We start from the raw sequence: 27,421 nt of genomic DNA on the forward strand, positions 1-27,421 counted from the left end.
GCCTACTGCAGCTCCATAGCATCGCCCGGCTTCACCTCTGCCTCAGCCGATCTGCTGAAACTTTCATCCATGCACTTGTTGCCTTGAAGCTCGAACATTCCAATACTTTGCTGATTGTCCGCCCGTTCTTCATGCTTCAGCTTCAGCTTGTGCAAAATTGCTGCCTATATCCTATGCCGTACCAAGTCCTGCTCATCCATCACTCCTGTCCTTGCTGACCTACATTGGCTCCCAGTGCCCAATGTCTCCATCCGCGTGTTTACAACCCTTCATGGCATTTCCCCACCTTATCTCTATCCCCCTTCAGCCCTACAATCCTCCCAGAACTCTTCGTTCCTCCAACTCTGTCCTCATGTGTGTCCCCCTCCCCTCACCCACCATTGGCAGCTGTGTCTAAAGTTGTCTAAGCCCCATTCTTTGGAATCCCCTCCCCGTCTCCACCTTCCTCTTCCCTCCTTAAAACCCACCTCTGATCAAGCTTTTTAGTCACTCCTCCTAATATCTTCTTCTTTGGCTCAGCATCCATTTTTGATTGATTATGCCTCTGTTATTACATTGGGATGTTTTTCTGTTGAACAACTCACATTTATCTCACTTCTTTAACGGCTCTGTTGATGTTTCTAACATTGTTGGGAATCTTGGATGTCACAGTGACTAATTACAAATTAAGCATTTCTTCCCCCTTCACACCCCCATGAAAGCTGGTATCAGAACTGTGTGTAAAATAAGCAACACAGCCTTGCTGTGTGCATTTTTGGGTCTATTAATTGTAGACATAAGTGCAATCACTATTTACCTAACCTATTATTCTTTGGTGCAAAGAAACATCGTACAATGTTTTTGAGAAGGTTATCTTTATTTTTCTCAAACTTTGTCCCAAAGAAAGCACATCAGCAGTCAACACTACATTTACATGATGTCCATGATACCTGCATCAGCTGTTAATTAAGCACCACATTTTGCATAATCCTCTATCAGTTCTGTGTTTCATTAAAAACAGTATAAGACTGTACAAGTAACATTGCACAGACTGCTCTACAGCCAAATGACACCAGCATGATATTTCTCCATGAAGTTTTCTTTAGTCATAATCTGTTTGAGGGAAATTAATGGAAGGTTTAGCTGACAGTATATTGAAGTTTAGAAAACGTAATTCAAGTTTATATGAACTCATTTGTTAAGAGTGTTTTTCAAGCTGGGTCAATTTCTGTAATAGCCAATTCAGGAAGGCTGGCTGAAAGACCATTGTGTTAGCTGAAAGGACGAGTTGAGCTGCAGCAGATACTAAAACTGATATGATATGAACTTTTCAATTAAAAAAAAATGTAAGTTCATAAATTTTTGGATACATAAGCCTTTGTTCTGCAGATTGCATCCTCCACACACTGCTGGAGTGAACCGGCACTGTGCCACAAGGATCTGGGAACAAGCGCAGAGACAACCTCCTCTAAGAGGTTTGGTTTGGATACCATGATGTTGCAATATTGGAAGCTTCTTCCATGTGACTGGTCCCTTGCCCTGGAGCATCAATTGTTTTTTCCTAGCACACTGAAGATCGAGACTCCTCCAAGAGATAATCACACACTACTTAAGCTTAACATTGGACTGGGATTGTTCTTTGAACTGTCTGTGATTTTATTTGAAATTTAACTTTTACTCTTTTGAGAGAGTCAGTGCTCCCATCAATACTCTCAACAATGTATGTCTGTCTGTTAGGGGAGCATCCTTGTGGCACAGTGCCGGTTCACTCCAGCAGTGTGTGGAGGATGCAATCTGCAGAACAAAGGCTTGTGTATCCAAAAATTTATGAACTTACATTTTTTTTTAAATTGAAAAGTTCATATCATATCAGTTTTAGTATCTGCTGCAGCTCAACTCGTCCTTTCAGCTAACACAATGGTCTTTCAGCCAGCCTTCCTGAATTGGCTATTACAGAAATTGACCCAGCTTGAAAAACACTCTTAACAAATGAGTTCATATAAACTTGAATTACGTTTTCTAAACTTCAATATACTGTCAGCTAAACCTTCCATTAATTTCCCTCAAACAGATCCTTTGTCATTGGGGAGGGTATAATATGCCAGCAGATGTATAAATCTAGTCTGCTGGCTTCCCATCACACCCTACAGGTCTTAACACTTGATAATGTAACAAAACTCCCAATTTCTTGAAATATCCATCTTTGGCACCATATTAAAATATTCTTGTCAAAAACAAAGCATTTATTTCTTTAAGAATTGAAGAAGTAAACTTGTGAACTGGTGCACAATTTTATAACTTCTAAATTTGACTCTAGTTCCGTTGCCACTTTTATTGTGTGTGGGGGGTGGTGTGTGTGTGTGTGTGTGTGTGTGTGTGTGTGTGTGTTTTTGTACACGCTTCTCGTCCTGAAGAGGAAGGTGGTCAATTCATTGTGTAGAATGCAACAGATGTAATTGATGTAAGAACATTTCACCGTATAAGCACGTTATTCAGCTATTACATATTCTGGTATTTATGCAAAATATTTTTGGTCTTGTTTACTCTAGGACTGTGGAATCTTGTATCCCTGTTCTCCAACCTTTCCCTGTTTGTGCTGATGCCTTTTGCCTATTTTTTCCTGGAATCTGAAGGATTTGCTGGATCAAAGAAGGTATGTCTATTTGTGATTAATTTTTAGTTACAGTAACTGTGTAAGAGAACTTAATGGAATAAAGATACGCTTGCCTTGTATGCACATGATTTGAAACTAGTGGTACGACAGTAAGGCTCGATCTTCAACAAAAGTGCCACCTCCTTGACATGAGTTGCTCAAATATGGGTTCCGTTCGATGTTGAGAAGACTTTTGTTTTCACTGTTGACCAGAGAGGACTCCTTTGAACTTGCCTGCATTTTTAACTTTTCACTCAAATCTGTAACTTGAAGTTAATAACAAGAAACTATTTCTTAAGGGAACACCTTTTTAGTACACCTGAGGACCTAGTCTGGGATAGGCAAGAGATGTCACAGGCCATAGAGGCATCAAAACTCTGACAGTAATAAACTATTGGAAATGCAGGGATAAATATATATGTTGCTTGCAGACTGTTGAATTACTTTTTGTTTCAGCTCCCAAAAGCCAACAAATAGATTTTCTATTTTGACTATTGAAATTTCTCTCTCTTCAGCATCATCCCTGTTTGATTGTGGCCTAGTTGGTGAGTGTTCAGGCGTAACAGTGTCTATTCTAATTTCGCTTAATTGCCTCTGTCTCCTGGTACCCTTATGAGATCTCCAATCTGCCAGTGTGAGCTGGGGATGATGTCAGTGATATAATAATGACTTATCTTCTGAGGATATTGCTGAGGCACGTTATTGAGACAACGTAGAGGGGGTTTGACTTTGCATCTGACTGTGACCATAAGTGCATGATGTTGATACTGGGTGCTAGCACTTTGTTAATATGCCTCACCTTGATGACCACAGATTAAAAATATATTAAAGCTATATAATTAAAAAGGGAGTGAAACAGAGAAGAAACAAGAACATAAGGATGATTTGGTAGCATGGTATGCTGAAGTATCAATGTCTTGAGCCACTGAAGTTAAATTCATAAAATAACAGGGCTGGCAAGGTTTTCTACTTGAGACCGTGAGAAATAACTTGACAATCCAGTGATTGTTCATATTCATAGCCCTATTCATTTGACCTCAGCAGGGATCATTACTAAATTTAGGCTGGTGTGGATCTGAGGGGATCAGTACTTAGTTTTGACTTAAAGATGACACTGGAGTTGGGATTTATAAAAAGAAAAGGAAGTAGGCTTATGTGAGGCTTTCTGGCTGCGAGGGCAGACTAGTTTGTTAGAAGGAAAGCTGTAAGGGCCTTGCTGAGGCAAATAAATCAGGAGTGCCAGACAGTAGGAGCCCTTTGGTCAAGTAAGAAGTCCCACTGAAGTGGGAAAGCACGGCGTGTTCTTTATTTTGTATCATTAAGCAGAGATAAATTGTATCGATTGAACTTAGGGAATATGATCATTTATTCTGTTCACATTACTGTGGAATAAAAAATGCATCACTATTTGCACCAAGCCTTGCCTCACCTAGTGTTAACTCAATCTGCCTTCAGAGATTGAAGTAATATGTATGCAAAGGAAATGAGTACCTGGTCCAGATCACAAGAGAATGCTATTGTTACAACCCAGGATTATGCTATTGTACAAGTGGATAGACAGTGGTGAAACAACGACCGTAAAAGTAAGCTGCTCAGAGAGAGCAACTGATGCTACTGAACCCAAGAAGATATCTATGGCAGATCCAAATTTGTAACATATCAAAAAGCAAATTATCCTGGATTATTCTTAACACACCTCCCCGCAGGCAATTGGGAACGTCTGGAGGTTTGTGGTTGGTCTGTTGTCTTTGCACAGTATGGTGAGCAAAACGTAAAGGGGGAAAAGCTCTTCAAAGATGTATACCCTGCTCTTTCCTTTCTTCCCCCACGGTCTCTCTTCCCACCCCCCCCCCCCCCCCAAAAAAGAAGATTGAATGTTTAAAAAGATGCAGGAAAATATGGTACAGAAAAATCCAAAACTGAACTCCTGCATGTGTTTGAATAGAAAAGAATCATAAATTAATACAGCACAGAAGGAGGCCATTGGGCCCCTCGTGACTTTGCTGGCTCTTTAAAAGAACAATCCCAGTTTCTGTAGTCTCTCCACATACTGAAGTCCCTCATCCCTGCTATATTTCTGGTAAATCTCCTCTGCACCCTCTCTCAGGTCTTCACATCCTTCCTAAAGTGTGGTGCACAGAATTAGACACAATACTCCAGCTGAGGTCTAACTAGTGATTTATAAAGGTTTAGTGCAACTTCCTTGCTTTGGTGCTCTAAAAGAGAAGATAATGAGATTTAAAAAAAAAACTAGCAAGAGCTGAAACATTATAATTTGGGTTATTAAATACAATGATCGCTTACTGGACCTAACGCCTATGACTTCCAGTATCGGTCAAGTGTTTGCGTGCTTTTTTTAAAAAAAAACTATGAATTTGTTGCTTGCAAAATCAGGAAAAAAGTGTTTAACTCTGCTTATACTGTTTGTAACCTTATAACATGGATCTGGCCAGTTCAGATCTGCTTTTTTCTTCCTCTGGTCGCACAGTTGGAGCTTATATTGGGATCATAATTACTGTTGTACAAGCTGAGCGCGACTTGAGCTTAGAATTTAAAATGTCATCTGGAACTTGTGTGACCTGGATTCTCCTTGTCTGTCTTGGCTGTGACCATGCAAAAGTTATGGTTATATAAACCAGACATCAGGTCGTATTTCAACAGACGGCTTTTAAAATGAACTGAGGTGTTGAGCTGTCCTGTATACGGACAAAACACTTCTCCACATTCATGAATGCATCTGAAATTTCAAAAAGTTAAATTTTACTGTTCATATAACTCTTTTCTTTTGACTAGTTGATACGAGAGCTAAGATATGAAATGAAAGTGGGGCACCTTTTAATATCGATCATGGCTGAATTGATTGGCAAAATCTAAATGTTTACGTTTATACTTGGCTTTGCCTGCTAAATTGAGCTATACAGTAAACTATCTGTTGAGTAAAGTTCCAATTTCTAAAAGCATTAAGAGCAGCAGGTATCTGCATAATTAGAAGCAAGGAATATGAAGCCTAGCCACATACAGAAACAAGTGTCTGTGTTGTGACGTTTTGCTTGCATAAATCTGTGAACATAATCTGAGGGTGATATTATCCACATGTTCATCAACAGTCAGATGACATCAGCATCCTAACCCATTATCCCAATTATCCAGACATTACAAAACACTGAACCCAAATGTAGCAGCTGTGATTTTGAGTCTAAGTGAAACGCTTTTAAAAAAAAAAGTCTATTAATAACGAGAGCAGTATGAAAATTGCAGTGATTTCCTTGCCTAATTAATTAGATCCACCAGATGGAAGTGAAGAGGCCAATATTGGTGCTCAAAATGTCTATAAACCTGAGCAAAAAGACAGCACAATGGATGAGAAAAAAAGATTTTTAATACACTTCAATCCTGTGTCGCAGTTTGAGATTGTCCTGGTTTGCATCCCTTTTGGCAAACTTACATAAAACTGACCATGTACTGTATTTTACGACCAGATGACTTTTTTTGTAGTGCTCATTGAAGTTAATTTGTATCAGACCCATATTAAAGAGACTTCAGAAATTGGTAGGAAGTAGAAGTCTGCTTTGTCAGTTTGTTTCATTGCATTCTTTCATTTTTTTAAATAACTTGTTTTCTCCCCATTGATGATCCATAAATTGTTGGTGAAGACTGATTACGGAAGCACTGCTTTGTGTTAATAGCACAGGCATATTTTTGCTGTTCATTTGGCTAGTGAAGCAAGATGATACTGACCATATTGAAAAGTTGATGGAAAAAACAAAATACTGTTTCAGGAAAAGAAGATCCTGTTTAAATTTAAGTGCATTGATTTTAAATTTCCTCTATTTAAATAATTTTATGGTGAGATGTATTGAGTAATTTCAAAAATTAAGTTGTCAATAGATCAGATTTCATCTTGTTTAAGGACAGACATTGGTGTTAGTCAATATGATTTCAAGTCATTGTGACTTTAACATGAGCCTTTATTTGATTGAGATGCATGGAATTTCAATTTATGATATCTAGAATTCTTTATTGCTTGACTCTGTACCCATTCAAGGGCAATAGCATCGTTCCTCTGCAAGTAAATTACATGTTCCAGACTGTGTTATGCCTAAACAGTTTGTAATTGTTACTTTAACTTTTATGGATTTTTGATTAATTCTGTAAATATGTATGATGTTACCCACTTACCTATATATAAGTTGTAAATATTCAGTTCCTTGACATCTGATCCATTCTTGGGTAACTGAGTGAATGGTAAGCTGGGTGGAAAGATTAGTTGATTGTGAAAACAGCCCTACTTCTTGTGGTTTTAGCTTCGAATCTTCATCTGTCCAGTGAAGGTATTAGTTTAACCTTGTTCGTTGGTTGCAAAGAAAACCTAAACCTTGCTTGTGTATGCAGTGCAGGCTCAAAATCACCCAGACAAGCATTCTGGATGAGGATATCCTACTCTATCTTGGAATACATATTTTTCAACATCCAGGAAAAATGGCTGGGTTGTCAGTCTTGCACAAGATTATAAAAGGAACAGCACCCCAAAATTGATTTGATTCAACCAAACATCTACGTTTGCCCCAGGAACATAACTGCAACTCAACATCAGTATCAATCCAAAACGTAGATGCTGCAAAAGCTTTGCACTCACCTGCTTCTACTTGTGGAACTCTGTGCCATTGTGAAGATAATCCTGAACTAGCATTACTGGGATATGCATTAGGTTATGGGAAAATCTGCAACTTTCCTGTAGTACCCAAGCCCAATTTCTTTGATTATCTCCAGGCAGTCATTTGAGTCAATTTTATTAAATGTGTATTATTGTTGCAGTTGCTACTGAGTGCACCCTGTGATGACAGTTAACGTACAAATGAAAGGCCTCTCCATTGATATTTCCAAAGTCTTGCATGTGGGCACTTAAGGTGTTTGTTTTTCAAATTGGACTTTAAAAATTAAAACATGATTATTTTATTCCACTTCAATTCCAGTGTTCTACCATGTACAAGAATTTTAGGAATGGAAAAGACATTAGGTTCAACAAACATGTACCTTTTTCAGAGATTGTCCTCTGCCTGTTAGCCTTTTCACCATATTTCTCAGTCCCGTTACTCTCTGCAAATGCATCCATTTGTCTCTGGAATCCATTTATAGTGTCTGCTTCAATGATCTTCTTTGCAAATACCAAAAATAATTTTCGTGCTTTCAGTAACATTTGTTGCTGGCAATGACAGGAAACACCACTTTTAATTTCCTACTTTATTAATAAGTTTACCGAACTGTTTCCCATATTACTATTAGAAATGTAACGTCAACAACAGCTTACATTTCCATAGCATTCATTGCATACAGAGACATATCTCAGGCCTGTGAGATATTGAACTGCATACTGAAGAAGGGCAAAAACACTCTCTCAGTAAAAGGTTTTAAGGAAGGCTTTGAAGATGAGGAGGGAAGTCACAAGGCAGAGAATGAAGAAGTTCCAGAGGCTGGGGACATGATGGCTGCTGGAGAGCAATAGGCTGGTGTCTGAGGAACAGAGCATGCACATAGGGACATGGAGCTGGAGGAGATTACTGAGGTGAGGAGGTCAAGGCTACGGAGGGATTTGAAAGTGAGGAGAACAATCTTAGTTGATTCTCTGGGACATGTTTGCAGCATTTGGTGTGAATTGTCATTTGCGGAGGGCAGAAGCAGGGAAGCCATCAAGGAGAACATTGGAGAGGTCTAGTTATGAGGCGATTAAAGGTGCATATTTGGGTTTCACAGCAGAAGAGCATTAGGATGTTTTGGATGTAGTGAGCACATTAAGGTCAAGGTCAAGCAGTATGCTAAGGTTCTGCACTTCTGGGGTTAGCTTGAGATGGCAGTTGAAGAGGTATTGAATTGAGAATCTATGTTTTTGTGAGTAGGTTTTTTTTGTGAGGCAGGAAAGTTATAATTTCAAAAATGAGTCTGAAATGCAGCTGTGCTGGTCTCAGGAGAGAGGCGCTATGTAGGGCTGCATATTCGGGTGAGGTGCAGCCAGAGGATTTGGCAGCAGCTCACAAGATGCATGGAAAAACTGGGTCTCTGCTAGTGCTAGAACAAGATAAGTTGGTCCATTTACATCTCCAAATACAGCTGATGATCTAAAAACTGTGCTCGCAGTCAACTGTAGTTTTATAATGTAAATGCTCTTTTGCAGATGACTTTTCACGGTGAAGCAAGGCGCCTGTAGCCTGACTCACTTTAAAACAATGAAAGAGGCTAACAAAAGGAATTGAGTTAAATTAAATATTGTTTCTTTTGACTATTGAATGCCGGACATGGTGAATTTGAACAAATATGTGAATCATGAAGCACTTAATGAAGGACACACTCCTGAATCGTAAATGTTTTTGCACTGATGATTCAAATTCCTGGAACGTGAATGTGAAAGTGTCAGATCCAACGACACTATCTGCTATTAGTAAACAAAAAGAGTTCCTTACTTTTCATCTTTTAAGTTGTGCTACTTAAGCTTGTTCTCTAAATGGACAATTCTCGTAAACTCTTCACTTAGGTTGTGAGTTAAATGGTCAGATCATAGAATCGTAGACTGGTTACAGCACAGAAGGAGGCCATTCAGTCCATCGAGCCCATGGCAGCTCTTTGTAAGAGCAGTGCAGTAAGTCCCATTCCCCCGCTCTTTCCCCGTCACCCTGCAAATCTTTTCCCTTCAAGTATTTATTCAATTCCTTTTTGAGAGCCACGATTGAATCTGCTTCCACCATCAGCTTATATTTTTTACACACCATCCCCTTCCAAAAGGAACCTGTTTTGCTTTGAAGTTCAGCAATGAGCCTGCTTATCATAATCCTTAATTGGTTTTAAATCTACACTGCGTATTATCAAATATGTAGTTATATTAGTCTGGAGTGTCAGCGAAGCTCAGTGATAATGCTCTTGTTTCTGAGTCAGAAAGTTGTGGGTTCAAGGCCCACCTCAGGACTTGAGCACATAATCCAAGCTGATGTTTCAGTGCAGTACTGAGGGAGTTGCCATCTTCCAGATGTTGAACTGTTCAGGCTGACATAAAAGATCCCATGGCACTTTTCAAAGAATGGGACGCTCTTTGTGTTCTGCCTAGCATTCCTCCCTTAACCAACACCACCAAAAATAAACTGGTCATTTATCTCATTGCTCTGAGAACTTGCTGTGTGTAGATTGACTGCTGTTTGCCTGCAAAACAGCAGTGACCACACTTAGAATTACGTTGAATGTACAGCGCAGAAACAGGCCATTCAGCCCAATAGGTCCATGCCAGTGTTTATGCTCCGCACGAGCCTCCTCCCACCCTTCTTCATCTAACCCCATCTACATTCTATTACCTGTCACCATTAAGGACGTGATAATAGGGCACTTAGAAAATCGTGATTAGGCAGAGTTAACATGGTTTCATGAAAGGGAAATCGCGTTTGACAAATTTATTAGTGTTTTTTGAAGATGTAACTAGCATGGTAGATGAAGGGGCACCTGTGGTATATTTGGATTTTCAAACGGCATTCGATAAGGTGCCACACGAAAGGTTGTTACACAAGGTAAGGGCTCATGGGGTTGGGGGTAATATATTAGCATTGATAGAGGATCGGTTAACAGACAGAAAACAGAGTAGGAATAAACGGGTAATTTTCAGGTTGGCAGACTGTTACTAGCAGGGTGCCGCAAGGACTGGTGCTTGGGCCTCAGCGTTTTATAATCTATATTAATGACTTAGACGATGAGACCGAGTGTAATGTATCCAAAAGCAAAATACTGCGGGTGCTGGAAATCTGAAATAAACATGGAAAATGTTGGAAAAGCTCAGCATGTGAGGCAGCATCTGTGGAGAGAGAAACAGAGTTAACTTTTCAGGTTGAAGACCTTTCGTCAGAACTGGAAGAAATTGAAGTGTTTAAGCAAGTACAGAGCCAGGGAAAGGGGGGATGGAGGGGAGGAGAGGAAAGAACAAAAGGGAAGGTAGGAGTGATTAAAGGGATGATGGTGCAAGGCAAAGGGGGTGGTAATGGGACAAGTGAAGAAACAAAAGATTGGTCTAGAGGAGCTGTGAATGGCAACGGCAGAACCATTACCAGCACCTGCTGTCCGAAAAAATGGGCGCAGTGGTTATGATTTGAAGTTACAGTTGCTGAGGAAAGAGAGGTGGCTGTGAAAGCGGGTTTTAGAAAAAACCTGATCAAATATGAGAAGGGAAACAGAAAGTAATGAAGGTGGACAAGGTAAAAGTTTAACTCTTTAACATCTTCCAGTTCTGACGAGAGGTCTTTGACCTGAAACATTAACTCTGTTTCTTTCTCCAGATGTTGCCTCACTTGCTTAGCTTTTCCAGCATTTTCTGTAATGTATTCAAGTTTGCTGATTATACAAAGGTGGGTGGGAAAGTAAGCTGTGAGGAGGATGCAAAGGGATGTGGACAGGTTAAGTGGGCAGGAAGGTGGCAGATGGAGTATAATGTGGAGAAATGTGAGGTTATTCACTTTGGTAGGAAGAATAGAAAAACAGAATATTTTTTAAAAGGTGAAAAACTATTAAATGTTGGTGTTCAGAGGGATTTGGGTGTCCTTGTACATGGAACACAGAAAGTTAACATGCAGGTATAGCAAGCAATTAGGAAGGCAAAGAGTATGTTGGCCTTCGTTGCAAGGGGGTTGGAGTACATGAGTAAGGAAGTTTTACTGTAATTGTACAGGGCTTTGGTGAAACAACACCTGGAGTACTGAGTACAGTTTTGGTCTCCTTAGCTAAGAAAGAATATACTCGCCTTGGAGGCGTTGCAACGAAGGTTCACTAGATTGATTCTTGGGATGAGAGGATTGTCCTATGAGGAGAGATTGAGTTGAATGGGCCTAGACTGCTTGCTGATGTCATGAAAGGTGCTATATAAATGCAAGCCCTTTTTTTCTTTGTTTTTTTTGGCAAGAATGAGAAGTGATCTCATTGAAACATACAAGATTCTGAGAGGGCTTGTCAGGGTAGATGCTGGGAGGCTGTTTCCCCTGGTTGAAGAGTCTAGAACTGAGTGACATAGTCTCAAGATAAGGGGTTGGCCATTTAGGACTGAGATGAGGAAAAATTTCTTCACTCAAGGATTGTGAATCTTTGGAATCCTCTACCCCAAAGGGCTGTGGATGCGCAGTCGTTGAGTATATTCAAGGCTGAGATAGATAGATTTTTGGACTCTAAGGGAATCTAGGGATACGGGGATCGGGTGGGAAAGTAGAGTTGAGGTCGAAGATCAGCTATGATCTTATTGAATGGTGGAGCAGGCTCAAGGGGCTGTATGGCCTACTCCTGCTCCTATTTCTTATGTTCTTATTCCTTTCTCCCTCGTTTATCTAGCTTCCCTTAAATGCATCTATGCTAGTCGCTTCAACTAGACCTTGTGGTAGTGAGTTCCACATCCTGATCACTCTGGGTAAAGAAGTTTCTCCTGAATTCCCTATTTCATTTATTAGTGACTATTTATTAGTGACTATATTTATTTTCCCTAGTACTAGTCTCGCCCTGCAAGTGGAAACATCTTCTCTATGTCTACCCTATCAAATCCTTTCATAATTTTAAAGACCTCTTGGGTCACCCCCCTCAGTCTTTTTTCTAGAGAAAAGCGCCCCAGCTTGTTCAATCTTTCCTGATAGGTGTAACTTCTCAGTTCTGGTATCATCCTAGCATATTTATTGCACCTTCCCCAGTGCCTTCATATCCTTTTTATCACCAAAACAGTTCACAGTACTCAGTGTGGCCTAACCAAGGTTTTATACAAGTTTAATATAACTTCCTCTGCTTTTCAATTCTGTCCCTCTAGAAATGAACCCCAGTGTGACTGTGGGGATGGGGACATTGACTATGATTGGTTATGAACTGCTTACTGAGGTCATGAATGGTGCTATATAACTGTAAGCCCTTTTTGTTTCTCTCTCTCATCCCACAAATCTGATGTGTCTTCTAGAATTCCAGGTGCAGAGACGGCCCAGTAATGCACTATAATTGGTATTGAAAGCAGTTTTTCATATTGTAATGGTATTGTAGTATGCATGGGGTGGCACACAATGAGTAGTCCTGTTGACAGACTTTTTATTAAGTGTGAGGAGATAACATTTATTGGCAGTGTATAATAAATTTAGAGCTTGGGAATAAAGTATAGCTTGGACTTAGTTAACAATGGAGACAAATGAGCGCAATATGTGCACACTTTTTTTTCTTAATTTTTAAGTTCTTTGGACGAGCTATTTTAAATTACTTCAAAAGGGGAATGGATAGCACAGTGGCTTAGAACAATGCTTTCATTTCTGTTGGCTGGATTTGAATCCAGTCCACACTGATACGAATAAAATTTTATTTCTTTGGCTATGGGATAACCAAATAAATTGAATTCAGCAATCTCAATCCACTTCCTTGTCAGTGTGAATCTGCAGCACACACAATTACTGGATATAATTGGCATTCTCACTCCAAGGTGGCTGATGTGGGAAACTGAAATGTCCCTCTGTAAATCTTAACGTAAAGTCAGTAGAGCAGCCTCAAATATACCAGTGAGGCAGTGCCGAATTTTGTTGCCACCACCTATTCGAGACCTGACCTTAGTATGCTTGATGTTGGTACTGGGTGCATGAAGTATATGGTTCCATATTCTCAGCACTGACACCAGTCACATTGATAAGTGTGAAATGTGGTCAATAAATAAAAAGATTGAGTTGTATATAATTTTGAGTTGACTTTGCTATGCATCTGGGAGCATGCAGATTAGGTCTGTGAAAATAAGAATTTATACCATTGTGTTCACTGACTCTTGTAGATAAGGTGTGCTGTTAAGCTACATATAATGGATAAAAGCAAGTATACATTGTATAATTTGCACATTGCTTGTGAATCTCTATCCCTAACCAGAAAGAGCTCCTTTAATGCCATTAGCAAATTGGTTGATGCTGCATATCTTTGCCTGGAACAAGCGTGACAAAAATTGAGGGCTAAGTTGACTTTGGCCAGTGTCAGTACTGTGCAGATGTTAGATGTTCTCTGGAGGTCTTCTTGAAGGAAATGGCATAGTTCTGTCACAATCTTCTTGCTCAACTTCAGTCTCCTTAGGCACTTCTCTTCTGTCATTCCCAGGTAGCTCTGCCTTGTATGGTAGACTTGTTTTGTTGCCAGGTGATGGGAGTTGATAATCACTCACTGTCACACACATAGTCAGCCATTTCTTGCTCTTTCTGGTCCTCCTCTGCTAGGTCAGTTGCTGTTGGACACTTAAAGTGTTATTCACATTATGGGGGTTGCTTTAAGTTTTAACTGAAGTATGAATCAGCTCACCTTTGATGAAGACTCCAAATCATTGACTGCAGCCTCTGCAACAACATGGTTGAATGAGTGTACATGCAATTCATTGCGAGCAATGTATTAGCATTGGAATATAGTGCGCTGTGATCTTAATGAACTAATACGCTAGCAGCAATGAGGTTAGTGACTGTAACACATCTTTTGCCCTCAGACCGAACTTCTACAGCAATTTTGTATCATTTGGGAAATGGGTGGTGAGGGCTAATTGGCACTCGCTAAATTATTGTTCAGTAATGTTCACATACGGCACACATCTGCTTAATGCCGAACACAATTTCTAGGCTAATGCAATTCACAGTATTCTTTATCGATAGTACAGCAGCAACTTTTTAAATGGTTTGGCTGTAAAGTTTATTTTTATACATTTAAAAAAACAAACTTTGGTAAAATCTTGTACCCTTTGGGTAAATCCAGTAATAAAAACTGTAATTGTACAGCAGAAGTAATTCTTCGGGTTCCCAGGATGCATTTGAAGGAATTCCAGACATCACTTTTTTAAAATGAAAGAATTCTGCAAGTTATGGGACCCCGAATGAAGTGCTCAAAGACGTAGGAACTTTAGTTAATGAGTGCACTGTAATAAATATCAAATATGCAACAACTAGCATGTGAAATGATGCTGTAAGTTCTTGGGGAAAATATTTTCTGTAAAGAAATGCTTTTGGAGTGTTGTACATTACTCAAATGATTCCACATGCGTGTTATGCAAGTTCAATGCCTATGATGGCCTTATCCTTCCAGTATTTTCTTAAAATAAAACATCACCAGTTTAACTGGGTGGGGTTGATTGAGTTTAGCACAATACCCAATTGTGTGATTAAAGTCATCGTTGTCTTGCAGTTTCTGAGGTTAGAAAAATGTGAGACATTTTGCCACTTGTTTTCAGCTACCAGCAGATAACACTGCTCATTGCTTTCAATGAGATACCAGGGTGCTGGGATTTGCAGCTAAGAAATACTGTCTAAATCTTTGGGGCCACCATATTTGCCTTATTTCCAATCAGAAAGCCAGCCACCTCATGGTAACCATTACAAACTAAAAGCACAGATGCTATTTTTTTGATGAATATTTAAGGATAAGCTTGTTGGTGATTTGTCCGATAGGACTTGTTGAAGAGAACTATGTATTTCAAGACTTGTGGTTACAATGGTTGGTCAGATTTGAAAGCAAATCAACTATTTCATTTGGTCTAGCTGATCTGTTTGGTTTTGGGAACTCCAAGAGCACAAAAAATATTAAAATCTTCATCTTGGCTAAGGTAAAAATGCTTTGCTATAGAATAGTGCTGCTAACTTATTGTCAAGGTCCCAATCCCAACCAATGATTAGAATTCCATTCTCAGAAATACTTCAACATTCTGCATCACAGAGTGATAAAGCAGGAAGTTCCAGAGAGGCTGTACTCTCTCTGGAACTCCCAGCCTAAACTTCGCAACTTCTCTCTCCAGCTTTAATGAAGCTTCTCAAAGCCCATTTTTTTTTTGTCCAAGCTTTCAGTCGCCTCCCGCACATCCTACTTTATTCCTTTTATCTTTTTCCTTCTTTCCCCTATGTAAAGTGCCGTGCGACATTTGGAGAGGTATCGGCACTCTATAAATGCATTTGTTGATGATAGGAACGGGTCTATGCATGCTGTTCCTCACACAATGACTCCTGATTGCAGTGCTATCACTTGTTGAATGGAGGTCAGACATTCCCCAAAAAAAGTTGAATAAAATTGTATTGTATTGAATTGTTCTGTTTTAATAGGGTCCATTTACTTATTGCATGGAAGCTGGGATAACCCCTCTTCCTATTAGCATTCTGTGGCTGCCTTTTCCTGGAGAGCAAGGAAAGGAAGAGCATTAAATCCCAGCTTGTCATCACCCATGGTCAGGCAGACTGAATGAAGGCCCATAGACGAGTGGAACAATTATGCAGAGGGCAAGAGGTGAAAAGGTGGATTGGAGATGGTCCCTGGGCTATACTATGAGTATTACTGCTATCGGTGAAATTTAATGTGCTTGAAATGAAATGCACGAGAGAGAACGGCAAAGGAACTTCTTAATATGCGATCACCTGTTGATATTGAACAGCACAATTGGCTTCCGACCTTCAAGTATTCAGAACTATTAGTTCTGACGAAAGGTCTTCGACCTGAAACATTAACTCTGTTTCTTTCTCCACAGATACTGCTTGACTTGCTGAGCTTTTCCAGCACTTTGTTTTTATTTCAGATTTCCAGCATCTGCAGTATTTTGCTTTTGAGTTTTGAACAACTATTCTTTGTTGTCTCGACCTTGTGTTCATGCTCGGTATGTCTATGACTTTATTGCGAGGAGGCAACTCTAGTTTAAATTTTTTGACACATTGGATAATTTTGTAAAATAAGTACTAGGGATGCACTGAAAGCTGTAGTTGGAGATTAAATATTCTTGTACAGGAAGAATTAGTTCTTTACATTTTGGAATAGAATAATTTGCACTATTTCTCCCCTCCCTGTTTATTCCGGTGTCAATGAACACTTGACTAAAACCAGATGGTGTGAATGTAAAGACCGGTGATCAGGGGTACAAACTTTGAAGTACAGTATCTTGTTGATGAAAAATAAAATGGCAATATTTTCGGAACAGTCTTTCATTTAAGAGACGCTTCATGCAAGTTAGCAATGCTAATTCTTGAAAATGTTGTTTTTCAATTTGTCTCTCGCATTGGACTATAATACGAAACTAGTGAAGCAATCATCAGTTTTGCAGTCCGAGTAGGTGGGACTTTTAAAGTATCACGTTAGCATAGAGTCTGTACAAATTGTTGTTTACAAAGGATGCTCAGGGTCACGATGTTTAAACTCTCTCCACAGACACATTGGTGTTTTGGAAGGAAGTTTTGGCCTCGTTTGTAGCCATTCGTAGTCAGTGGGCAGAAACTCTAGACCTTTCCTGTACAACCTATAAAGTGGGATTTCAAAGATATTTTTTCCCCCCCTCATTCAGGATCCTTTTCTGAATGACACCAACAATTTGAATTTATACAGCGCCTCATATAGGGATTAAGGAGGAAGGATGTTGAGCCAGTAAGGGAGGGAAGGAATGCACACAGGCTGGAGTCAGAGAAACTGAGTGTTGTAAGAACATAAGAACATAAGAAATTGGAGCAGGAGTAGGCCAATCGGCCCCTCGAGCCTGCTCCGCCATTCAATAAGATCATGGCTGATCTGATCCCAACCACAAATCTAAAGAACACAAGAAGTCGGAGCAGGACCCGGCCACATAGCCCCTGGGCCCTCTCCGCCACCCACAGGGCATTGACCGATCCGAACTCAGCTTCATGTCCAATTTCCTGCCCGCTCCCCGTAACCCCTAATTCCCTTTACTTCTAGGAAACTGTCTATTTCTGTTTTAAATTTATCTAATGATGTAGCTTCCACAGCTTCCTGGGGCAGCAAATTCCACAGACCTACTACCCTCTGAGTGAAGAAATTTCTCCTCATCTCAGTTTTGAAAGAGCAGCCCCTTATTCTAAGATTATGCCCCCTAGTTCTAGTTTCACCCATCTTTGGGAACATCCTTACTGCATCCACCCGATCAAGACCCTTCACAATCTTATATGTTTCAATAAGATCGCCTCTCATTCTTCTGAACTCCAATGAGTAGAGTCCCAATCTACTCAACCTCTCCTCATATGTCCGCCCCCTCATCCCCGGGATTAACCGAGTGAACCTTCTTTGTACTGCCTCGAGAGCAAGTATGTCTTTTCTTAAGTATGGACACTCTCTACTTTCCCTCCCATCTTTGTATCATCTGCAAACTTTGATACGTTACACTTGATCCCCTCCTTCGAATCGTTAATATAGATTGTAAAGAGTTGGGGACCCAGCACCGACCCCTGCGGAACACCACTGGCCACTGGTTGCCAGTCCGAGAATGAACCATTTATCCCAACTCCCTGCTTCCTGTTAGATAACCAATCCTCCACCCATGCCAGAATATTACCCCCAATCCAGTGATTCTTTATCTTGAGCAATAATCTTTTATGTGGCACCTTGTCGAATGCCTTCTGGAAGTCTAAATACACTACATCCACTGGTTCCCCTTTATCCACCCTGTAAGTTATGTCCTCAAAGAACTAAACTCTTCCTTGGTATTGTCTTTTGAATGAGACAGTAAACTAACACTCATTTGCCTGTTCAGGTGCACATAAAAGATTGCCTGGCACAATTATAAGAGAGAGTGAAGTAGTCAAATCTGAAACTAGGGTCCTGAATCTAAATAAAGGAAATTACAAAAGTATGACTTGTGAGTCGGCAAGGATCGATTGGGGAACTTTACTAAAAGGGATGACGGTGGATAGGCAATGGCTAATATTTAAAGAACGTGTGCAGGAATTACAACAATTATTCATTCCTGTCTGGCGCAAAATTAAAACAGGAAAGGTGGCTCAACCATGGCTTACAAAAGAAATTAGGTATAATATTAGATCCAAAGAGGAGGCATATAAAATTGCCAGAAAAAGCGGCAAGCCTGAGGATTGGGAGCAGTTTAGAATTCAGCAAAGGAGAACAAAGAGATTGATTAAGAGGGGGAAAATAGAGTCAACTCGCAGGGAACATAAAAACTGACTGTAAAAGCTTCTATAAATATATCAAGAGAAAAAGATTAGTGAAGACAAGTGTAGGTCCCTTTCAGTCAGAAATGGGGGAAATTATAATGGGGAACAAAGAAATGGCAGAACAATTAAACACATACTTCGGTTCTGTCTTCACAAAGGAGGACACAAATAACCTCACGGAAATGTTAGGGAACCAAGGATCGAGTGAGAGGGAGGAACTGAAGGAAATCTGTATTAGTAAAAAAAAATAGTGCTAGGGAAATTAATGGGGCTAAAGGGTGACAAATCCCCATGGCCTGATAATCTACATCCCAGAGTACTAAAGGAAGTGGCCCTGGAAATAGTGGATGCATTGGTAGTCATCTTCCAAAATTCTATAGACTCTGGAACAGTTCCTACAGATTGGAGGGTGGCAAATGTAATCCCACTATTTAAAAAAGGAGGTTGAGAAAGAAACAGGGAATTACAGACCAAATTCGCCTTATATCAGTAGTGGGGAAAATGCTGGAGACTATTATAAAGGATGTGATAACAGAACACTTGGAAGGCATTAATGGGATTGGACAAAGTCAGCATGGGTTTATGAAAGGGAAATCACGCTTAACAAATCTACTGGAGTTTTTTGAGGATGTAACTAGTAGAATAGATAGGGGAGAACCAGTGGATGTGGTGTACTTGGATTTTCAGAAGGCTTTTGATAAGGACCCACACAAGAGGTTAGTGTGCAAAATTAAAGCACATGGGATTGGGGGGAATATACTGGCATGGATTGAGAATTGGTTGACAGACAGGAAACAGAGAATCGGAATAAATGGGTCTTTTTCCGGGTGGCAGGCAGTGACTAGTGGGGTACCGCAGGGATCAGTGCTTGGGCCCCAGCTATTCACAATATATATCAATGATTTGGATGAGGGAACTAAATGTAACATTTCCAAGTTTGCAGATGATACAAAGCTGGGGTGTTCTGTGAGCTGTGAGGAGGATGCAAAGAGGCTCCAATGTGATTTAGACAAGTTGAGTGAGTGGGCAAGAACATGGCAGATGCAGTGTAACGTGGATAAATGTGAGGTTATCCACTTTGATTGTAAAAACAGAAAGGCAGATTATTATCTGAATGGTGATAGCTTGGGAAAAAGGGAGGTGCAACGAGACCTGGGTGTCCTTGTACACCAGTCGCTGAAAGCGAGCATTCAGGTGCAGCAAGCAGTTAGGAAGGCGAGTGGTATGTTGCCGTTCATTGCAAGAGGATTTGAGTACAGGAACAGGGATGTCTTACTGCAGTTGTACAGGGCCTTGGTGAGACCACATCTCGAGTACTGTGTGCAGTTTTGGTCTCCTTATCTGAGGAAGGATGTCCTTGCCATGGAGGGAGTGTAACGAAGGTTTACCAGACTGATTCCTGGGATGGCAGGACTGACGTATGAGGAGAGATTGGGTCGACTATGCCTATATTCACTAGAGTTTAGTAGAATGAGAGGTGATCTCATCGAAACATATAAAATTGTAACAGGACTAGACAGACTAGATGCAGGGAGGTTGTTCCCGATGGCTGGGGAGTCCAGAACCAGGGGTCACGGACTCAGGATAAGGGGTATGCCATTTCGAACCGAGATGAGGAGAAATTTCTTCCCTCAGAGGGTGGTGAACCTGTGGAATTCTCTACCACAGAAGGCAGTGATTAGATGTATTCAAGAAGGAGATAGATATATTGATGCTAAAGGGATATGGGGGAAAAAGTGGGCCGGATGGTCTACTCTTGCTCCTATTTTCTATGTTTCTATAAGAGTAGTAGTAGGTTTACTGGTCAACATTCCTCCCTCAACCAACAACATTTTAAAAAATAAAACAGATTAACTAGTCGTTTATCTCATTTGCTGTTTGTGGGACCTTGCTCTGTGCAAAATTGGTCAGCAGTTTATTGACACAACAGCGACTTCAAAGGTAATCCATTGATTGTGAAGTTCTTTGGGGTGTCCTGGGGTTGTAAAAAGGCATTATAAAAGCAGTTTTTTAGAAAAAATTCGACATGGATTTTCTTCCCCGGCCTTATTTTTCAGTTAATTTTGGAACTATTATCAGGGGGATCGAAGAGTTTTCAACTTTGGTCAGTCACTTTCTGCACCAAGCACCTCCAGATGCTAGTTTAAATAAACCAATAGGGGTGACGCTGGGTTGCCCCAATGTCACTAAGAGAAAGGCATCTGCACAAGTGCCCTCTCAAACTGAGGAAACACCACTAATATAATTAAACATAAAATCTAATTAAACTAAAGTTAACTCATAATTTGAATCCTAATATTCTGTGTCGATAAGACACTCTATGCCTTGCGGTGTCCCACGGGTACCAATGGACACTGCACGTTCTTTCTCCAAGGCCACCCGGGCACGGACTCGACTGCGAAAGAGGGACAGGTAGCCAGTGCATTTCTTTGGCATTGAGAGGAAATGACCAAAACTGAAGATTGATAAGGACGCAGTAATTGGAGGTATTAGAGGGTAATTAATACAATGATGTGATTGCAAGGTAAGCTTCAAATTATAGCATAATTTGAACACTTGAAAACCTTATAAATGTTATACAAACTTGAGATGAGTCTTATCATTCTATTGGTCCCTCATTTTTGTTTTATGCTACGTGGAGGCAGTTTTTCCTTTATGGCCTTCAGATATTTGATTTTTTTTTCATGTTTGCACTGAGCGATCAACAATTGTGATTTAATCATTGCGGACGCCGACAGAGACAAAAGTTTCATGAAATTTCTATGGAATTAACAACAACAACTTGCATTTATATAGTGCCTTTATCGTAGTGAAACATCCCAAGGCGCGAAACAGGAGAGTTATGCTGAGCCACATGAGGAGATATTGGGACAGATGGTTTTAAGGAGTGTCTTAAAGGACGAGAGAGGCGGAGACGTTGAGGGAGGGAATTGCAGAGCTTGGGGCCGAGGCAGCTGAAGGCACTCCCGCCAATGGTGGAGCGATGAAAATCGGGATATGCAAGATGTCATAATTAAAGGAGCGCAGAGATCCCATAGGTTTGCAGGGCTAATATTTATGCATTTAAGGCTAAAGCATGTCTCCGTGTTACATCGAATCTACAGCAAAGAAACAGGCCATTCGGCCCAACTGGTCTGTGCCGGCGTTTATTTATTTATTTATTTTTTTATTCGTTCACGGGATGTGGGCGTCGCTGGCAAGGCCGGCATTTATTGCCCATCCCTAATTGCCCTCGAGAAGGTGGTGGTGAGCCACCTTCTTAAACGCTGCAGTCCGTGTGGTGACGGTTCTCCCACAGTGCTGTTAGGAAGGGAGTTCCAGGATTTTGACCCAGCGACAATGAAGGAACGGCGATATATTTCCAAGTCGGGATGGTGTGTGACTTGGAGGGGAACGTGCAGGTGGTGGTGTTCCCATACGCCTGCTGCCCTTGTCCTTCTAGGTGGTAGAGGTCGTGGGTTTGGGGAGGTGCTGTCGAAGAAGCCTTGGCGAGTTGCTGCAGTGCATCCTGTGGATGGTGCACACTGCAGCCACAGTGCGCCGGTGGTGAAGGGAGTGAATGTTTAGGGTGGTGGATGGGGTGCCAATCAAGCGGGCTGCTTTATCTTGGATGGTGTCGAGCTTCTTGAGTGTTGTTGGAGCTGCACTCATCCAGGCAAGTGGAGAGTATTCCATCACACTCCTGACTTGTGCCTTGTAGATGGTGGAAAGGCTTTGGGGAGTCAGGAGGTGAGTCACTCGCCGCAGAATACCCAGCCTCTGACCTGCTCTCGTAGCCACAGTATTTATATGGCTGGTCCAGTTAAGTTTCTGGTCAACGGTGACCCCCAGGATGTTGATGGTGGGGGATTCGGCGATGGTAATGCCGTTGAATGTCAAGGGGAGGTGGTTAGACTCTCTCTTGTTGGAGATGGTCATTGCCTGGCACTTATCTGGCGCGAATGTTACTTGCCACTTGAGCCCAAGCCTGGATGTTGTCCAGGTCTTGCTGCATGCAGGCTCGGACTGCTTCATTATCTGAGGGGTTGCGAAAGGAACTGAACACTGCAGTCATCAGCGAACATCCCCATTTCTGACCTTATGATGGAGGGAAGGTCATTGATGAAGCAGCTGAAGATGGTTGGGCCTAGGACACTGCCCTGAGGAACTCCTGCAGCAATGCCCTGGGGCTGAGATGATTGGCCTCCAACAACCACTACCATCTTCCTTTGTGCTAGGTATGACTCCAGCCACTGGAGAGTTTTCCCCCTGATTCCCATTGACTTCAATTTTACTAGGGCTCCTTGGTGCCACACTCGGTCAAATGCTGCCTTGATGTCAAGGGCAGTCACTCTCACCTCTGGAATTCAGCTCTTTTGTCCATGTTTGGACCAAGGCTGTAATGAGGTCTGGAGCCGAGTGGTCCTGGCGGAACCCAAACTGAGCATCGGTGAGCAGGTTATTGGTGAGTAAGTGCCGCTTGATAGCACTGTCGACGACACCTTCCATCACTTTGCTGATGATTGAGAGTAGACTGATGGGGCGGTAATTGGCCGGATTGGATTTGTCCTGCTTTTTGTGGACAGGACATACCTGGGCAATTTTCCACATTGCCGGGTGGATACCAGTGTTGTAGCTGTACTGGAACAGCTTGGCTAGAGGCGCAGCTAGTTCTGGAGCACAAGTCTTCAGCACTGCAGCTGGGATGTTGCCTTTGCTGTATCCAGTGCACTCAGCCGTTTCTTGATATCACGTGGAGTGAATCGAATTGGCCGAAGACTGGCTTCCGTGATGGTGGGGATATCGGGAGGAGGCTGAGATGGATTATCCACTCTGCACTTCTGGCTGAAGATGGTTGCAAACGCTTCAGCCTTGTCTTTTGCACTCACGTGCTGGACTCCGCCATCATTGAGAATGGGGATGTTTGCAGAGCCTCCTCCTCCCGTTAGTTGTTTAATTGTCCACCACCATTCACGACTGGATGTGGCAGGACTGCAGAGCTTTGATCTGATCCGTTGGTTGTGGAATTGCTTAGCTCTGTCTATTGCATGTTGCTTCCACTGTTTAGCATGCATGTAGTCCTGAGTTGTAGCTTCACCAGGTTGGCACCTCATTTTTAGGTACGCCTGGTGCTGTTCCTAGCATGCTCTTCTACACTCCTCATTGAACCAGGGTTGATCCCCTGGCTTGTTGGTAATGGTAGAGTGAGGAATATGCCGGGCCATGAGGTTACAGATTGTGCTGGAATAGAATTCTGCTGCTGATGGCCCACAGCGCCTCATGGATGCCCAGTTTTGAGCTGCTCGATCTGTTCTGAATCTATCCCATTTAGCACGGTGGTAGTGCCACACAACACGTTGGATGGTGTCCTCAGTGCGAAGACGGGACTTCATCTCCACGAGGACTGTGCGGTGGTCACTCCTACCAATACTGTCATGGACAGATGCATTTGCGACAGGTAGATTGGTGAGGACGAGGTCAAGTAAGTTTTCCCCTCGTGTTGGTTCGCTCACCACCTGCCGCAGGCCCAGTCTAGCAGCTATGTTCTTCAGGACTCGGCCAGCTCTGTCAGTAGTGGTGCTGCCGAGCCACTCTTGGTGATGGACATTGAAGTCCCCCACCCAGAGTACATTTTGTGCCCTTGCTACCCTCAGTGCTTCCTCCAAGTGGTGCTCAACATGGAGGAGGACTGATTCATCAGCTGAGGGAGGACGGTAGGTGGTAATCAGCAGGAGGTTTCCTTGCCCATGTTTGACCTGATGCCATGAGATTTCATGGAGTCCAGAGTCAATGTTGAGGACTCCCAGGGCCACTCCCTCCTGACTGTATATCACTGTACCGCCACTTCTGGTGGGTCTGTCCTGCCGGTGGGACAGGACATACCCAGGGATGGTGATGGAAGAGTCTGGGACGTTGGCTGAAAGATATGAGTCTGTGAGTATGGCTATGTCAGGCTGTTGCTTGACTAGTCTGTGGGACAGCTCTCCCAACTTTGGCACAAGTCCCCAGATGTTAGTAAGGAGGACCTTGCAGGGTCGACTGGGCTTGGTGTTTTGCCGTTGTCGGGTCCGGTGCCTCGTGGTCCGATGCCGGGTGGTCCGTCCGGTTTTATTCTTATTATGACTTTTCGTAGCGAGATTTTCCAACTGAGTGGCTTGCTCGGCCATTTCAGAGGGCAATTAAGAATCAACCACATTGCTGTGGGTCTGGAGTCACATATAGGCCAGACCGGGTAAGGGCGGCAGGCTTCCTTCCCTAAAGGACATTAGTGAACCCGATGGGTTTTTACGACAATCCGGTAGTTTCATGGCCATCATTACTGATACTAGTATTTTAATTCCAGATTTTATTTAATTAATTGAATTTAATTAATTAATTGAATTTAAATTCACCAGCTGCCGTGGCGGGATTTGAACTCATGACTCTGGATTTTAGTCCAGGCCTCTGGATTACTAGCCCAGTAACATAACCACTATGCTACCGTACCCTATGCTGCACACAAGCCTCCTACTTCATCTAACCCTATCAGCAGACCCTTTTATTCCTTTCTCCCTTGTGTGCTTATCTGGCTTCCCCTCAAATGCATCTATGCTAATTGCCTCAACTATTCCTTGGGGTGGCGCGTTCCTCATTCTTACCACTCTTTGGGTAAATAAGTTTCTCCTGAATTCCCTATTGGATTTATTAGTGACTATCTTATATTGATGACCTCTAGTTTTGGACGCCCCCACAAGTGGAAACATTTTCTTTCTGTCTACCCTATTAAACCTTTTCATTATCTTAAAGACCTCTATCAGGTCACCCCTCACCCATCTCTTCTGGAGAAATGGGCCTCATCATGTTCAGCCTTTCCTGATCAGTATATCCCCTCAGTTCTGTATCATCTGGTATCACATGGGGAAACTATTGCAATAACTTACATTTCTGGACTGAATACAAAGTAAAGGTATGGACAGACAGGTAATCACACGCACCTCTAGCCCCTCTCCTTTGCAACTTTTACTGCCGCTCTATTCTATACACTACTTTGGTGCTCCTCTGAGCTGCTTCTCCCTGTCCTCCCATGTTTTAAATAAGCTAAGCAATATTTCCCCTCTCCTTCCTACATCTCACTATTGAAATAGACTCCTGGTACTGCGGCCTAGTCTAACTCCTTTTTCCTCAGGACTTCAAAATTGTGGAACTCTTTGCTCTCCTACAATCTTCAGGCTTTTAAAATGTAAGCTTTGCATTACCTAACCGCTACTTGCTGCTTTAGTGTAACTATCCAACCATGTATCTTGCATTGTGGACCATTGTCCTTTGCCTAGGTTTCTTAATACAATTATTTATCTATAATGCATTAAATTGCATGGTAGTATGGCATACTGAAATTCCAATATTGATCTCAATTACAACCACAATTTTCAGCCACTCATTTTAAACAATGAGTGTTATGTCGCACCTCCGGGTTTTCAGGTGATTAAAATCTGGATCAAGGTGTAATGTTTACATTAGTTTTTATATGGATTGGCTGTCTCAACACTACCAGTTGCTGTTTCAGTTCAAGATTATTTTGTTTCATGGGTATTTCAAGCAATAGGTTTTAAATAATCAGGAAGAAAGGATTGTGATTTGCATGAAATTACAGCTTGAATGTTAAATCAGTCCAGGGTTAATTTTAGCTGTGTTGCATTTTCTTTTGCTTTGATTGTTAACAATACATTATTGATGACCCCATAATAGTCTGCTTTTGTAACAAAGTGCCACTTGCAGTTCAGACTAGTTGCTGACAGCCTGCTTCTCCCCACCCCCCCACCTTTTTCAAGCTCATTTGTATTCATTATGCACATAACTGTGGTTTTGTAATAGTTGATCATATTATTAAAGTAAAAAGAGATTTAACTTTTTTTGTGTGAAAGCTTCATTAGGAAATATGTCATCAAAGTGTCATTCACTGTCCTAATGTTTTATTATGAACAGTAGCAGTCTGCTTTTCATCTTTGACACAGTGCAACGCTGCTTTGGTTGAAGGATAGACTAATAAGTAAGCTTGACATCTGGTGTGTCTTTAACTAAAGTACATGTGAGCGATGAACTGATAGGAGGCTTCCTCCTGGGACCTTCCAACTCCAGATTACAGCAGTTAATGGAGAGCTGGGCAATTGGCTGAGTTTTACTCCTGTGTGTTTATCTGTGGCTGATTAATGGTGGCAGTAAAAGCTCTCTCTCCACTTTGAGTAATTTACAGTCAGCAGTGTCTCTGAGGGTCTATAAATCAGAAGAAATAATGTGCTGAAGACAGGCAGGTTTTGAGAATGAGAGTATTTAATTGAATGACATTGATGGTTTTTGACAATATTATTAGCACTTGTTTCAGAGCTATTGTATACAGTCACTTGGGTGTTATCTGCATTAGTAGAACAAACCGCATTGCTCAACATTTTCAAGCTGCTTATGTTTCATTGACATTTCCTCATTTTGTTGAGTCATGTCAACTTTATTCACATCATTCTCAAGTTATGAATTTGTAGTTTTCTATATATTGGTGTTCTGGAATGAAGTGCATGTCCAAATTAATTTTGACACAGTGAAACCAATACTAACCATGCCTGACTTCTACTATTTAGTATTTCCTTAATTTTAATTTGAAAGTTGAAGCCAGCTTGTCTATTTTATGCAGACTATAAATGATTGTAAATGACTTCTGAGTTTTGAAATATATTAAGTAACAGCAGCTTTCATTTTATATGTTGCTATTTAGCAGATGAGTATTTGTCGAAATACATAATTTTTCATGAGCACCAGTGGGAGAGATTACATTCTTATCCCTGGAAGAAAAGCAATTTTCTCATGCATTTTGTACTTCTGAAGTTTTGTGTTTAGCCTGCGTCCATAGCAAGACACCTTT

At 41.4% G+C, this 27,421-nt stretch overlaps 1 protein-coding gene across 1 annotated transcript in view; it reads left to right on the forward strand.

The window, feature by feature from the left end:
* Positions 1-27,421, forward strand: part of lmbr1 (limb development membrane protein 1) — a 189,594-nt gene that overhangs the window by 51,559 nt on the left and 110,614 nt on the right. Inside the window, exon 5 of the mRNA XM_068008238.1 lies at positions 2,529-2,632. Coding sequence (XP_067864339.1) covers positions 2,529-2,632 — 104 coding nt within the window. The remainder of the gene's footprint in view (positions 1-2,528; positions 2,633-27,421) is intronic.

The sequence above is a fragment of the Heptranchias perlo genome, chromosome 2 (assembly GCF_035084215.1).
Source record: "Heptranchias perlo isolate sHepPer1 chromosome 2, sHepPer1.hap1, whole genome shotgun sequence".
Taxonomy (NCBI): Eukaryota; Metazoa; Chordata; class Chondrichthyes; order Hexanchiformes; family Hexanchidae; genus Heptranchias; species Heptranchias perlo.